This window comes from Electrona antarctica (genome assembly GCF_951216825.1).
Source record: "Electrona antarctica genome assembly, contig: scaffold_680, whole genome shotgun sequence".
Classification (NCBI taxonomy): Eukaryota; Metazoa; Chordata; class Actinopteri; order Myctophiformes; family Myctophidae; genus Electrona; species Electrona antarctica.
This window is the reverse complement of record NW_027638521.1, coordinates 12,501-25,000: the sequence shown is the minus strand read 5'-3', so window position 1 is coordinate 25,000 and position 12,500 is coordinate 12,501. Positions and strand designations below refer to the sequence as shown.

The 12,500-nt window shown below is 46.2% G+C and overlaps 1 protein-coding gene across 1 annotated transcript in view; it reads left to right on the top strand.

Annotated features, from left to right (window-relative positions):
* LOC306918014 (complement factor I-like) overlaps positions 1–12,500 on the top strand; it is a 22,296-nt gene that overhangs the window by 7,207 nt on the left and 2,589 nt on the right. Inside the window, exons 7-13 of the mRNA XM_079530914.1 lie at positions 1,512–1,529; positions 2,915–3,057; positions 3,501–3,604; positions 6,393–6,497; positions 6,976–7,151; positions 10,046–10,147; positions 11,726–11,874. Of these exons, the coding sequence (XP_079387040.1) occupies positions 1,512–1,529; positions 2,915–3,057; positions 3,501–3,604; positions 6,393–6,497; positions 6,976–7,151; positions 10,046–10,147; positions 11,726–11,874 (797 nt within the window). The remainder of the gene's footprint in view (positions 1–1,511; positions 1,530–2,914; positions 3,058–3,500; positions 3,605–6,392; positions 6,498–6,975; positions 7,152–10,045; positions 10,148–11,725; positions 11,875–12,500) is intronic.

Genomic DNA, 12,500 nt, shown 5'->3' with positions numbered 1-12,500 from the left:
GACAGTATGGTGATATGACAATATGACAGTATGGTGATATGACAATATGACTGTATGGTGATATGACAATATGACAGTATGGTGATATGACAATATGACAGTATGGTGATATGACAATATGACTGTATGGTGATATGACAATATGACAGTATGGCGATATGACAATATGACAGTATGGTGATATGACAATATGACTGTATGGTGATATGACAATATGACAGTATGGTGATATGACAATATGACAGTATGGTGATATGACAATATGACTGTATGGTGATATGACAATATGACAGTATGGCGATATGACAATATGACAATATGACTGTATGGTGATATGACAATATGACTGTATGGTGATATGACAATATGACTGTATGGTGATATGACAATATGACTGTATGGTGATATGACAATATGACTGTATGGTGATATGACAATATGACTGTATGGTGATATGACAATATGACAGTATGGTGATATGACAATATGACTGTATGGTGATATGACAATATGACTGTATGGTGATATGACAATATGACAGTATGGTGATATGACAATATGACTGTATGGTGATATGACAATATGACTGTATGGTGATATGACAATATGACTGTATGGTGATATGACAATATGACTGTATGGTGATATGACAATATAACAGTATGGTGATATGACAATATGACTGTATGGTGATATGACAATATGACAGTATGGTGATATGACAATATGACTGTATGGTGATATGACAATATGACAGTATGGTGATATGACAATATGACAGTATGGTGATATGACAATATGACTGTATGGTGATATGACAATATGACAGTATGGTGATATGACAATATGACAGTATGGTGATATGACAATATGACTGTATGGTGATATGACAATATGACTGTATGGTGATATGACAATATGACAGTATGGTGATATGACAATATGACTGTATGGTGATATGACAATATGACTGTATGGTGATATGACAATATGACAGTATGGTGATATGACAATATGACTGTATGGTGATATGACAATATGACAGTATGGTGATATGACAATATGACTGTATGGTGATATGACAATATGACAGTATGGTGATATGACAATATGACTGTATGGTGATATGACAATATGACAGTATGGTGATATGACAATATGACTGTATGGTGATATGACAATATGACTGTATGGTGATATGACAATATGACTGTATGGTGATATGACAATATGACTGTATGGTGATATGACAATATGACAGTATGGTGATATGACAATATGACTGTATGGTGATATGACAATATGACTGTATGGTGATATGACAATATGACAGTATGGTGATATGACAATATGACTGTATGGTGATATGACAATATGACTGTATGGTGATATGACAATATGACAGTATGGTGATATGACAATATGACGGTATGGTGATATGACAATATGACAGTATGGCGATATGACATCTGATGATTCTGTTGTTGTTTGTTTTTCCCCCTTGTCTGCAGGGGTTTCACCGACACATGGTATGTATTTTACGTTATATAATAAATAACTACTCCAGGGGGGGTGGGTGGGAGGGCGCGATTTTAATTGCTTGCACACTTGGAAATATCCTACCAATTTCATATGACATGCCATTACAAAATATATTTGTTTCACATGTATTATTCGTTTTGTACATTGTAGGAGTGAGAACATATGTTTAGATGCCTGTGACAGCATGTCATATGTTTAGATGCCTGTGACAGCATGTCATATGTTTAGATGCCTGTGACAGCATGTCATATGTTTAGATGCCTGTGACAGCCTGTCATATGTTCAGATGCCTGTGACAGCCTGTCATATGTTTAGATGCCTGTGACAGCCTGTCATATGTTCAGATGCCTGTGACAGCCTGTCATATGTTTAGATGCCTGTGACAGCCTGTCATATGTTCAGATGCCTGTGACAGCCTGTCATATGTTCAGATGCCTGTGACAGCATGTCATATGTTCAGATGCCTGTGACAGCCTGTCATATGTTCAGATGCCTGTGACAGCCTGTCATATGTTCAGATGCCTGTGACAGCCTGTCATATGTTCAGATGCCTGTGACAGCATGTCATATGTTCAGATGCCTGTGACAGCATGTCATATGTTCAGATGCCTGTGACAGCATGTCATATGTTCAGATGCCTGTGACAGCATGTCATATGTTCAGATGCCTGTGACAGCATGTCATATGTTTAGATGCCTGTGACAGCCTGTCATATGTTCAGATGCCTGTGACAGCATGTCATATGTTCAGATGCCTGTGACAGCCTGTCATATGTTCAGATGCCTGTGACAGCATGTCATATGTTCAGATGCCTGTGACAGCATGTCATATGTTCAGATGCCTGTGACAGCATGTCATATGTTCAGATGCCTGTGACAGCATGTCATATGTTCAGATGCCTGTGACAGCATGTCATATGTTCAGATGCCTGTGACAGCATGTCATATGTTCAGATGCCTGTGACAGCATGTCATATGTTCAGATGCCTGTGACAGCCTGTCAGCAGGTCAGTCAATGCTGCTCCGCTTGTGTACGACAGAAACACAGCTGAGGACAAAGCCTACTCCCGACCTGACGTGATTTTTGTCCTGGCTCACGTTCAAGTTCAAGGTTTTGCGGAAATGGTAAATGCCGAAAATTGTGGTAATTTCGGCGTGCACCTATATTTTGGCGAACGCCGAGTTGATAAATGAGGGCCTTGGTATGTAGTTTTACATCGTCTATCAATAAATACACCATATATATATATGTGTGTGTGTGTGTGCGCATGCGTGTGCGTGCGTGCGTGCGCATGTGTGCGTGCGTGCGTGCGTGCGTGCATGCGTGCGTGCGTGCGTGCGTGTGTGTGTGTGTGCGTGCGTGCGTGCTACAGAGATCCTCAAGAACAGACTGGCTATAGAGTCAAAGTTGGAATCGTGTGGAATCCCAAACAAGGATGTCGAAGACGACGAAGAGGAGAACATTCGACCTTCGACCAGGGTTAAAAGAGTTGTGGGAGGAATACCAGCAAAACCAGTGAGCTGTCTGTCTGTCTGTCTGTCTGTCTGTCTGTCTGTCTGTCTGTCTGTCTGTCTGTCTGTCTGTCTGTCTGTCTGTCTGTCTGTCTGTCTGTCTGTCTGTCTGTCTGACCGTCTGACCGTCTGTCTGTCTGTCTGTCTGACCGTCTGACCGTCTGACCGTCTGACCGTCTGACCGTCTGTCCGTCTGTCCGTCTGTCTGTCTGTCTGTCCGTCTGTCTGTCTGTCTGACCGCCTGACCGCCTGACCGCCTGACCGCCTGACCGCCTGACCGTCTGTCTGTCTGTCTGTCTGTCTGTCTGTCTGTCTGTCTGTCCGTCTGTCTGTCTGACCGTCTGACCGTCTGACCGTCTGACCGTCTGTCCGTCTGTCCGCCTGACCGCCTGACCGTCTGTCTGTCTGTCTGTCTGTCTGTCTGTCTGTCTGTCTGTCTGTCTGTAGACTCAGATCCAGTGGCAGGTTGCTATCGAGGAGAGAAGGAAGATAAATTGTGGAGGAGCGTACATCGGAGGCTGCTGGGTCCTGACGGCCGCTCACTGCGTCAGGTACCGTACTTATACACCCAGTATACACGATACACTAGTACTACCACAGTACATACATCCAGTATACACTATAGTACACTACACACACAAACCCCTTTTGGTGTTAGCATTATGTTATGCTTTAGCTATTGAAAAATAGCAGATCTACAAGCTCATAGCGCGCCACTCGGTGGCGCGCTATGAGCTTGTAGATCTGCTATTTTTGAAAAATCGAAAAACCACTGACACAGAAACATAGCTTTTTCAGAAAACTGTCAGGATGTAGAAGACATTTTTAGAATCTGATCTCAGGTCAGAATGGGCTAGTACAGGGGTGGGCAACTTTGATGATGGAGAGGGCCACTATATTTCCACACTCACTCCAGAGGGCCACTATAGTTCCACACTCACTCCAGAGGGCCACTATAGTTCCACACTCACTCCAGAGGGCCACTATAGTTCCACACTCACTCCAGAGGGCCACTATAGTTCCACACTCACTCCAGAGGGCCACTATAGTTCCACACTCACTCCAGAGGGTCACTATAGTTCCACAATCACCCCAGAGGGCCACTATAGTTCCACACTCACTCCAGAGGGCCACTATAGTTCCACACTCACTCCAGAGGGCCACTATAGTTCCACACTCACTCCAGAGGGCCACTATAGTTCCACACTCACTCCAGAGGGCCACTATATTTCCACAATCGCTCCAAAGGGCCACTATATTTCCACAATCGCTCCAGAGGGCCACTATATTTCCACAATCACTCCAGAGGGGCCACATGGCATATTATTTTCGTAGCAAAAAATAGCCGATCTACAAGGTCAAACGCATCACAGTGCGACGTGTCCCCAACATGGGGAGAGCAACGGACTGACCTCATGCTTCCTTCATGCATGAGGAGTCCAAATCGCTCCTTTACACCTGACAAGTAACACGTTATTCCAACCAGTTCCTTTCCCCTCCATCAGGCGCCCCGGCTGGCCAGGGGGAGGCAGGGGAGTTTAGAGACCAGGATTACTGCATGTTTTTTGTGAGGGTACCTACCCTAGGGGACACAGGGAGAACATGTTAGGGTACCTACCCTAGGGGACACAGGGAGAACATGTGAGGGTACCTACCCTAGGGGACACGGGGAGAACATGTGAGGGTACCTACCCTAGGGGACACGGGGAGAACATGTGAGGGTACCTACCCTAGGGGACACGGGGAGAACATGTGAGGGTACCTACCCTAGGGGACACGGGGAGAACATATGAGGGTACCTACCCTAGGGGACACGGGGAGAACATGTGAGGGTACCTACCCTAGGGGACACGGGGAGAACATGTGAGGGTACCTACCCTAGGGGACACAGGGAGAACATGTGAGGGTACCTACCGTAGGGGACACGGGGAGAACATGTGAGGGTACCTACCCTAGGGGACACGGGGAGAACATGTGAGGGTACCTACCCTAGGGGACACAGGGAGAACATGTGAGGGTACCTACCGTAGGGGACACGGGGAGAACATGTGAGGGTACCTACCCTAGGGGACACGGGGAGAACATGTGAGGGTACCTACCCTAGGGGACACGGGGAGAACATGTGAGGGTACCTACCCTAGGGGACACGGGGAGAACATGTGAGGGTACCTACCCTAGGGGACACGGGGAGAACATGTGAGGGTACCTACCCTAGGGGACACGGGGAGAACATGCTAACTCCACACAGAAAGGCACTTTTATTAACCCTTTTGACTGATACCTGTCCATTTAAAGTCTAGACCCCCCAAAGGTATTAGTGCAGCCGCGCCCGGAAGCCGGCGGAAACTAGAGTTCTCAACAGGCCTGGGCCCTACCTGGGCTGGCCAGAGGCCCCACCTGGCCTTACTAATTAGCACACATTGTATGTCCCACCTGGCCCCAAAACATCAATAAAAAAAGTCCATATATGGACATTCCCAGACCTGTTGTTTCAGCGACCTTTAGGGTGAGGTCGCTTCTCTCCCTCAGGGCGTCTTACTGGTGGTAATAATAATAATAACTAGAAGTGCACTCTGTCCAGTGCCTACTTGCTTGTTGCACACTAGCCTACTTGCTTGTTGCACACTAGCCTACTTGCTTGTTGCACACTAGCCTACTTGCTTGTTGCACACTAGCCTACTTGCTTGTTGCACACTAGCCTACTTGCTTGTTGCACACTAGCCTACTTGCTTGTTGCACACTAGTAGGCCATAAATGGCCTACTAGTGCGCAAGCAGAGCGTGCAAGTACTGTCGACCGCTACAAACTGTCAAATCTCAGCTTCTCTGTGAAAGAACGTTTGAAATATTGAATTATTAGGTTTAGCTATTTGCTACGTACCTAGTTTTTGGAGGTAAAAAAGTAGTATTGTGAAGTATGGTAAAAGTTTCTAGGAAATGCCTCTATGTATATGTAATTTGTAAGTTGATTAGACGTATGTGGTTACTTTGCGTATGCCCCGTTTGATGCGTATGTATCGTAGCAGCATAATGACGTCAGGGTATAACTGGTACAACTAGCTCTCAATGATGACGTAATAAAGATGTGGATTAAAGGACCCAATGCCAGGGTGTAATTGGTTTGCGATGGTGACGTAATGACGATATGTTTTAGTGTCGGGAGGATTAAAGGTAATGCATGTATGTAATCTGACACCACTGCCATATCAAGCACAAGTAGTCATTACGTCATACGCTGGCACGGCGCATACGCATCAAACGGCGACATACGAAAACGAAAACTATTACTTGCGCGCTCTGCTTGCACAAGTAATAACAATATTAATATTATTATTTCCAGCCAGGACCCTCGTTTTTTTGCTGTGAAGATTTCTTTATGGAGGAAGAAGAAAGCCCAGCAAACAACGGATATAGTACCAGTTGAATCCATCCACATCCACCCCAGGTACCTGTCTGTCACATCCACCCCAGGTACCTGTCTGTCACATCCACCCCAGGTACCTGTCTGTCGGACAAAGCCAACTCTTGTCGTGACAAATCATGACAACAAACACAATGTTTTGGGCCGAACAAATAATTAGAAAGAAGAAAAAAAACACTTTTTTTGTTGTTCTTTATAATTATTTGTTTGGTCCAAAATATTGTGTTTGTTGTCACAACTAAAAGGTCTTTGAATAAATACTTTTGGGAAAAAAATTGTCTATGAGGAAAAATGCATTGGAAATTATTTCCTGGGCCTGGCGTCGTCATGAAAGTGGGCGGGACTGGGCCTGGCGTCGTCATGAAAGGGGGCGGGACTGGGCCTGGCGTCGTCATGAAAGGGGGCGGGACTGGGCCTGGCGTCGTCATGAAAGGGGGCGGGACTGCGACGCTCTATTTAATAGAGTTATTAATAACTGTTATTATTATACTCTGGTGTCCAGATACAACCCCGCTACGTACGAGAACGACATCGCGCTGGTGGAGTTGGAGAAGCTGCCGGGCAAGGACACGTGTTTCCTGGACAACCCAGCGGTCACCGCCGTCTGTGTGCCCTGGAGCACCGAGCTGTTCAACGCTAACCACTCCTGTAGCATCTCTGGGTGGGGACGCAACAAAGGTACGAAAATACCCCCTGTAGCATCTCTGGGTGGGGACGCAACAAAGGTACGGAAATACCCCCTGTAGCATCTCTATGGAGACGCAACAAAGGTACGGAAATACCCCCTGTAGCATCTCTATGGAGACGCAACAAAGGTACGGAAATACCCCCTGTAGCATCTCTATGGAGACGCAACAAAGGTACGGAATTACCCCCTGTAGCATCTCTATGGAGACGCAACAAAGGTACGGAAATACCCCCTGTAGTATCTCTATGGAGACGCAACAAAGGTACGGAAATACCCCCTGTAGCATCTCTATGGAGACGCAACAAAGGTACGGAAATACCCCCTGTAGTATCTCTATGGAGACGCAACAAAGGTACGGAAATACCCCCTGTAGCATCTCTATGGAGACGCAACAAAGGTACGGAATTACCCCCTGTAGCATCTCTATGGAGACGCAACAAAGGTACGGAAATATCCCCTGTAGCATCTCTATGGAGACGCAACAAAGGTACGAAAATACCCCCTGTAGCATCTCTATGGAGACGCAACAAAGGTACGGAAATACCCCCTGTAGCATCTCTATGGAGACGCAACAAAGGTACGGAAATACCCCCTGTAGCATCTCTATGGAGACGCAACAAAGGTACGGAAATACCCCCTGTAGTATCTCTATGGAGACGCAACAAAGGTACGAAAATACCCCCTGTAGCATCTCTATGGAGACGCAACAAAGGTACGAAAATACCTCATGTAGCATCTCTATGGAGACGCAACAAAGGTACGGAAATACCCCCTGTAGCATCTCTATGGAGACGCAACAAAGGTACGGAAATACCCCCTGTAGCATCTCTATGGAGACGCAACAAAGGTACGAAAATACCTCCTGTAGTATCTCTATGGAGACGCAACAAAGTTACGGAAATACCCCCTGTAGCATCTCTATGGAGACGCAACAAAGGTACGGAAATACCCCCTGTAGCATCTCTATGGAGACGCAACAAAGGTACGAAAATACCTCATGTAGCATCTCTATGGAGACGCGACAAAGGTACGGAAATACCCCCTGTAGCATCTCTATGGAGACGCGACAAAGGTACGAAAATACCCCCTGTAGTATCTCTATGGAGACGCAACAAAGGTACGGAAATACCCCCTGTAGCATCTCTATGGAGACGCAACAAAGGTACGGAAATGCCCCCTGTAGCATCTCTATGGAGACGCGACAAAGGTACGAATATACCTCATGTAGCATCTCTATGGAGACGCAACAAAGGTACGAAAATACCCCCTGTAGCATCTCTATGGAGACGCGACAAAGGTACGAAAATACCCCCTGTAGCATCTCTATGGAGACGCAACAAAGGTACGGAAATACCCCCTGTAGCATCTCTATGGAGACGCGACAAAGGTACGAAAATACCCCCTGTAGCATCTCTATGGAGACGCAACAAAGTTACGGAAATACCCCCTGTAGCATCTCTATGGAGACGCGACAAAGGTACGGAAATACCCCCTGTAGCATCTCTATGGAGACGCGACAAAGGTACGGAAATACCCCCTGTAGCATCTCTATGGAGACGCAACAAAGGTATGAAAATACCTCCTGTAGTATCTCTATGGAGACGCAACAAAGTTACGGAAATACCCCCTGTAGCATCTCTATGGAGACGCAACAAAGGTACGGAAATACCCCCTGTAGCATCTCTATGGAGACGCAACAAAGTTACAGAAATACCCCCTGTAGCATCTCTATGGAGACGCAACAAAGGTACGAAAATACCTCCTGTAGCATCTCTATGGAGACGCGACAAAGGTACGGAAATACCCCCTGTAGCATCTCTATGGAGACGCGACAAAGGTACGAAAATACCCCCTGTAGTATCTCTATGGAGACGCAACAAAGGTACGGAAATACCCCCTGTAGCATCTCTATGGAGACGCAACAAAGGTACGAAAATACCCCCTGTAGCATCTCTATGGAGACGCGACAAAGGTACGAAAATACCCCCTGTAGCATCTCTATGGAGACGCAACAAAGGTACGGAAATACCCCCTGTAGCATCTCTATGGAGACGCGACAAAGGTACGAAAATACCCCCTGTAGCATCTCTATGGAGACGCAACAAAGGTACGAATATACCTCATGTAGCATCTCTATGGAGACGCGACAAAGTTACGAAAATACCCCCTGTAGCATCTCTATGGAGACGCGACAAAGGTACGAAAATACCCCCTGTAGTATCTCTATGGAGACGCAACAAAGGTACGGAAATACCCCCTGTAGCATCTCTATGGAGACGCAACAAAGGTACGGAAATACCCCCTGTAGCATCTCTATGGAGACGCGACAAAGGTACGAATATACCTCATGTAGCATCTCTATGGAGACGCAACAAAGGTACGAAAATACCCCCTGTAGCATCTCTATGGAGACGCGACAAAGGTACGAAAATACCCCCTGTAGCATCTCTATGGAGACGCAACAAAGGTACGGAAATACCCCCTGTAGCATCTCTATGGAGACGCGACAAAGGTACGAAAATACCCCCTGTAGCTTCTCTATGGAGACGCAACAAAGGTACGAATATACCTCATGTAGCATCTCTATGGATACGCAACAAAGGTACGAAAAAAGGTTGATACCTGTCTAATGGAGGGTGAAACCTACATAGACCTACATTGGCCTATGTATGTCTAGTTTATATTTGTTGACGAAATTGTCAATATATTTAGTCTTAGTTTTTATTTTGTGTGTGTGTGTGTGTGTGTGCATGTGCATGTGCATGTGCGTGCGTGCGTGTGCGCGCGCGCGTGCGTGCGTGCGTGCGTGCGTGCGTGCGTGCGTGCGTGCGTGTGTGCGTGCGTGCGTGTGTGTGTGTGTGTGTGTGTGCGTGCGTGCGCTCAGCGGGGAAGGGAGCTGACGTGTTGCTGTGGGCCAACGTGTTTCTCATCCCAGACTGTCAGAGATACTACAAACAGCGCTTCATGCCTGGAATGATGTGTGCAGGTAGGAAGCTTCATGCCTGGAATGATGTGTGCAGGTAGGAAGCTTCATGCCTGGAATGATGTGTGCAGGTAGGAAGCTTCATGCCTGGAATGATGTGTGCAGGTAGGAAGCTTCATGCCTGGAATGATGTGTGCAGGTAGGAAGCTTCATGCCTGGAATGATGTGTGCAGGTAGGAAGCTTCATGCCTGGAATGATGTGTGCAGGTAGGAAGCTTCATGCCTGGAATGATGTGTGCAGGTAGGAAGCTTCATGCCTGGAATGATGTGTGCAGGTAGGAAGCTTCATGCCTGGAATGATGTGTGCAGGTAGGAAGCTTCAGACCTGGAATGATGTGTGCAGGTAGGAAGCTTCAGACCTGGAATGATGTGTGCAGGTAGGAAGCTTCAGACCTGGAATGATGTGTGCAGGTAGGAAGCTTCAGACCTGGAATGATGTGTGCAGGTAGGAAGCTTCAGACCAGAGTGTTGGTGTTCAGGGTTAGTCTTGCGTAGCCAGACAACTATTCCACAATCTCCGAATGCTATATAGTCTCGACCTACAGCCCCATGAGCTGAGTAAGGAATGCTATATAGAGTCTAGACCTACAGCCCCATGAGCTGAGTAAGGAATGCTATATAGAGTCTGGACCTACAGCCCCATGAGCTGAGTAAGGAATGCTATATAGAGTCTAGACCTACAGCCCCATGAGCTGAGTAAGGAATGCTATATAGAGTCTGGACCTACAGCCCCATGAGCTGAGTAAGGAATGCTATATAGAGTCTGGACCTACAGCCCCATGAGCTGGACCTACAGCCCCATGAGCTGGACCTACAGCCCCATGAGCTGAGTAAGGAATGCTATATAGAGTCTGGACCTACAGCCCCATGAGCTGAGTAGTAACGGAAGCTCACGAAAATATATTTTAAAATATCTTTAGAGGTTATTTTTTTATTTCCGTTTCTGCTAAGCAACAAGCTATACACGCTTAGATGTTTTCTATTTATATTAGGATAAATGTGCGCGACTGTAAAGACGAAACGGAAGTGGCGAGGAGGCTCCACTTCCGCTTTATAGTTTACTCATGACAGCTCCTCCGCTGCTCCAGACTGTATGATGGAAGCGTTTGGAAACAGAGAGGCCACAGTCTGGTAACGCCAGACTAGACTCAGAGTAATGCAGTGTGTTAGTAATAGTACAGGAAATCTATGGAAAATACAGGATCAACCTCTAACTAATTGCAAAAAAAACGAACTCAGCTGATTTTGCATCTTCAATATATCCTGAACAACAGAAAAAAAAGTTGCCTGGAATTGTCTGAGGGGAAAGTATTGAAAATGGCCTGTACAGTATGGCCACCATTGACATCCTATTATAAGGTAATCTTTTCTAAATCTCCTTATGCTTAGAGTAGCATGTGACATATCAAACTAGGGGGTTTTCATGATGCTGAATCCATTCCAAGCATTCCTCATTGGGCTAAATTTGGCCATAGCTGACATCATCACATTTTGCAAAATCAGTTGAGTTTGGGTTTTTTTTGCAATTAGTTAGAGGTCAAATAACATTATTACTGGACTATAATGCATGTTTGTGTTCAGGTGATCTGGACGGCAGTGTGGACTCGTGCCAGGGGGACAGCGGGGGTCCCCTGGTGTGTGAGGACCACCTGGGAGTGTCCTACCTGTGGGGGATCGTCAGCTGGGGGGAGACGTGTGGAGCGGTCAACTTCCCTGGAGTCTACACACAGGTAACCCTGTTGGCCCATTTAGACCTGACGTCAACATTTAAAAAAAAAAAATCTTCTAAATCCTGAGAGGTTTCTGAAATACCTCATGTTTCTGTATCAGTGGTGCTCAATATTTCATGTCAAGGACCCCCAAAAATTATATGTATTTGGCCGCCGACCCCCATCTGAAAATATGTTGTTCCAGGGACCCCCCCAGAAGCAAAGATTTGAGTTAAAACGTTCGCTGTGAAAGAATATACATTCAAAGATCCGTGCCACATTTTCACGATTTTTCAAAAATAGCAGACCTACAAGCTAACACACACGTGCAGTGATTGCACGCACGCACGCACGCACGCACGCACGCACGCACGCACGCACGCACGCACGCACGCACGCACGCACATATACAGCAGCGTAGACCTGCCCTTTGTGTTCCATTCCTATAATAACCGATGTTAAAATACAGCAGCGTAGACCTGCCCTTTGTGTTCCATTCCTATAATAACTGATGTTAAAATACAGCAGCGTAGACCTGCCCTTTGTGTTCCATTCCTATAATAACCGATGTTAAAATACAGCAGCGTAGACCTGCCCTTTGTGTTCCATTCCTATAATAACCGATGTTAAAATACAGCAGCGTAGAC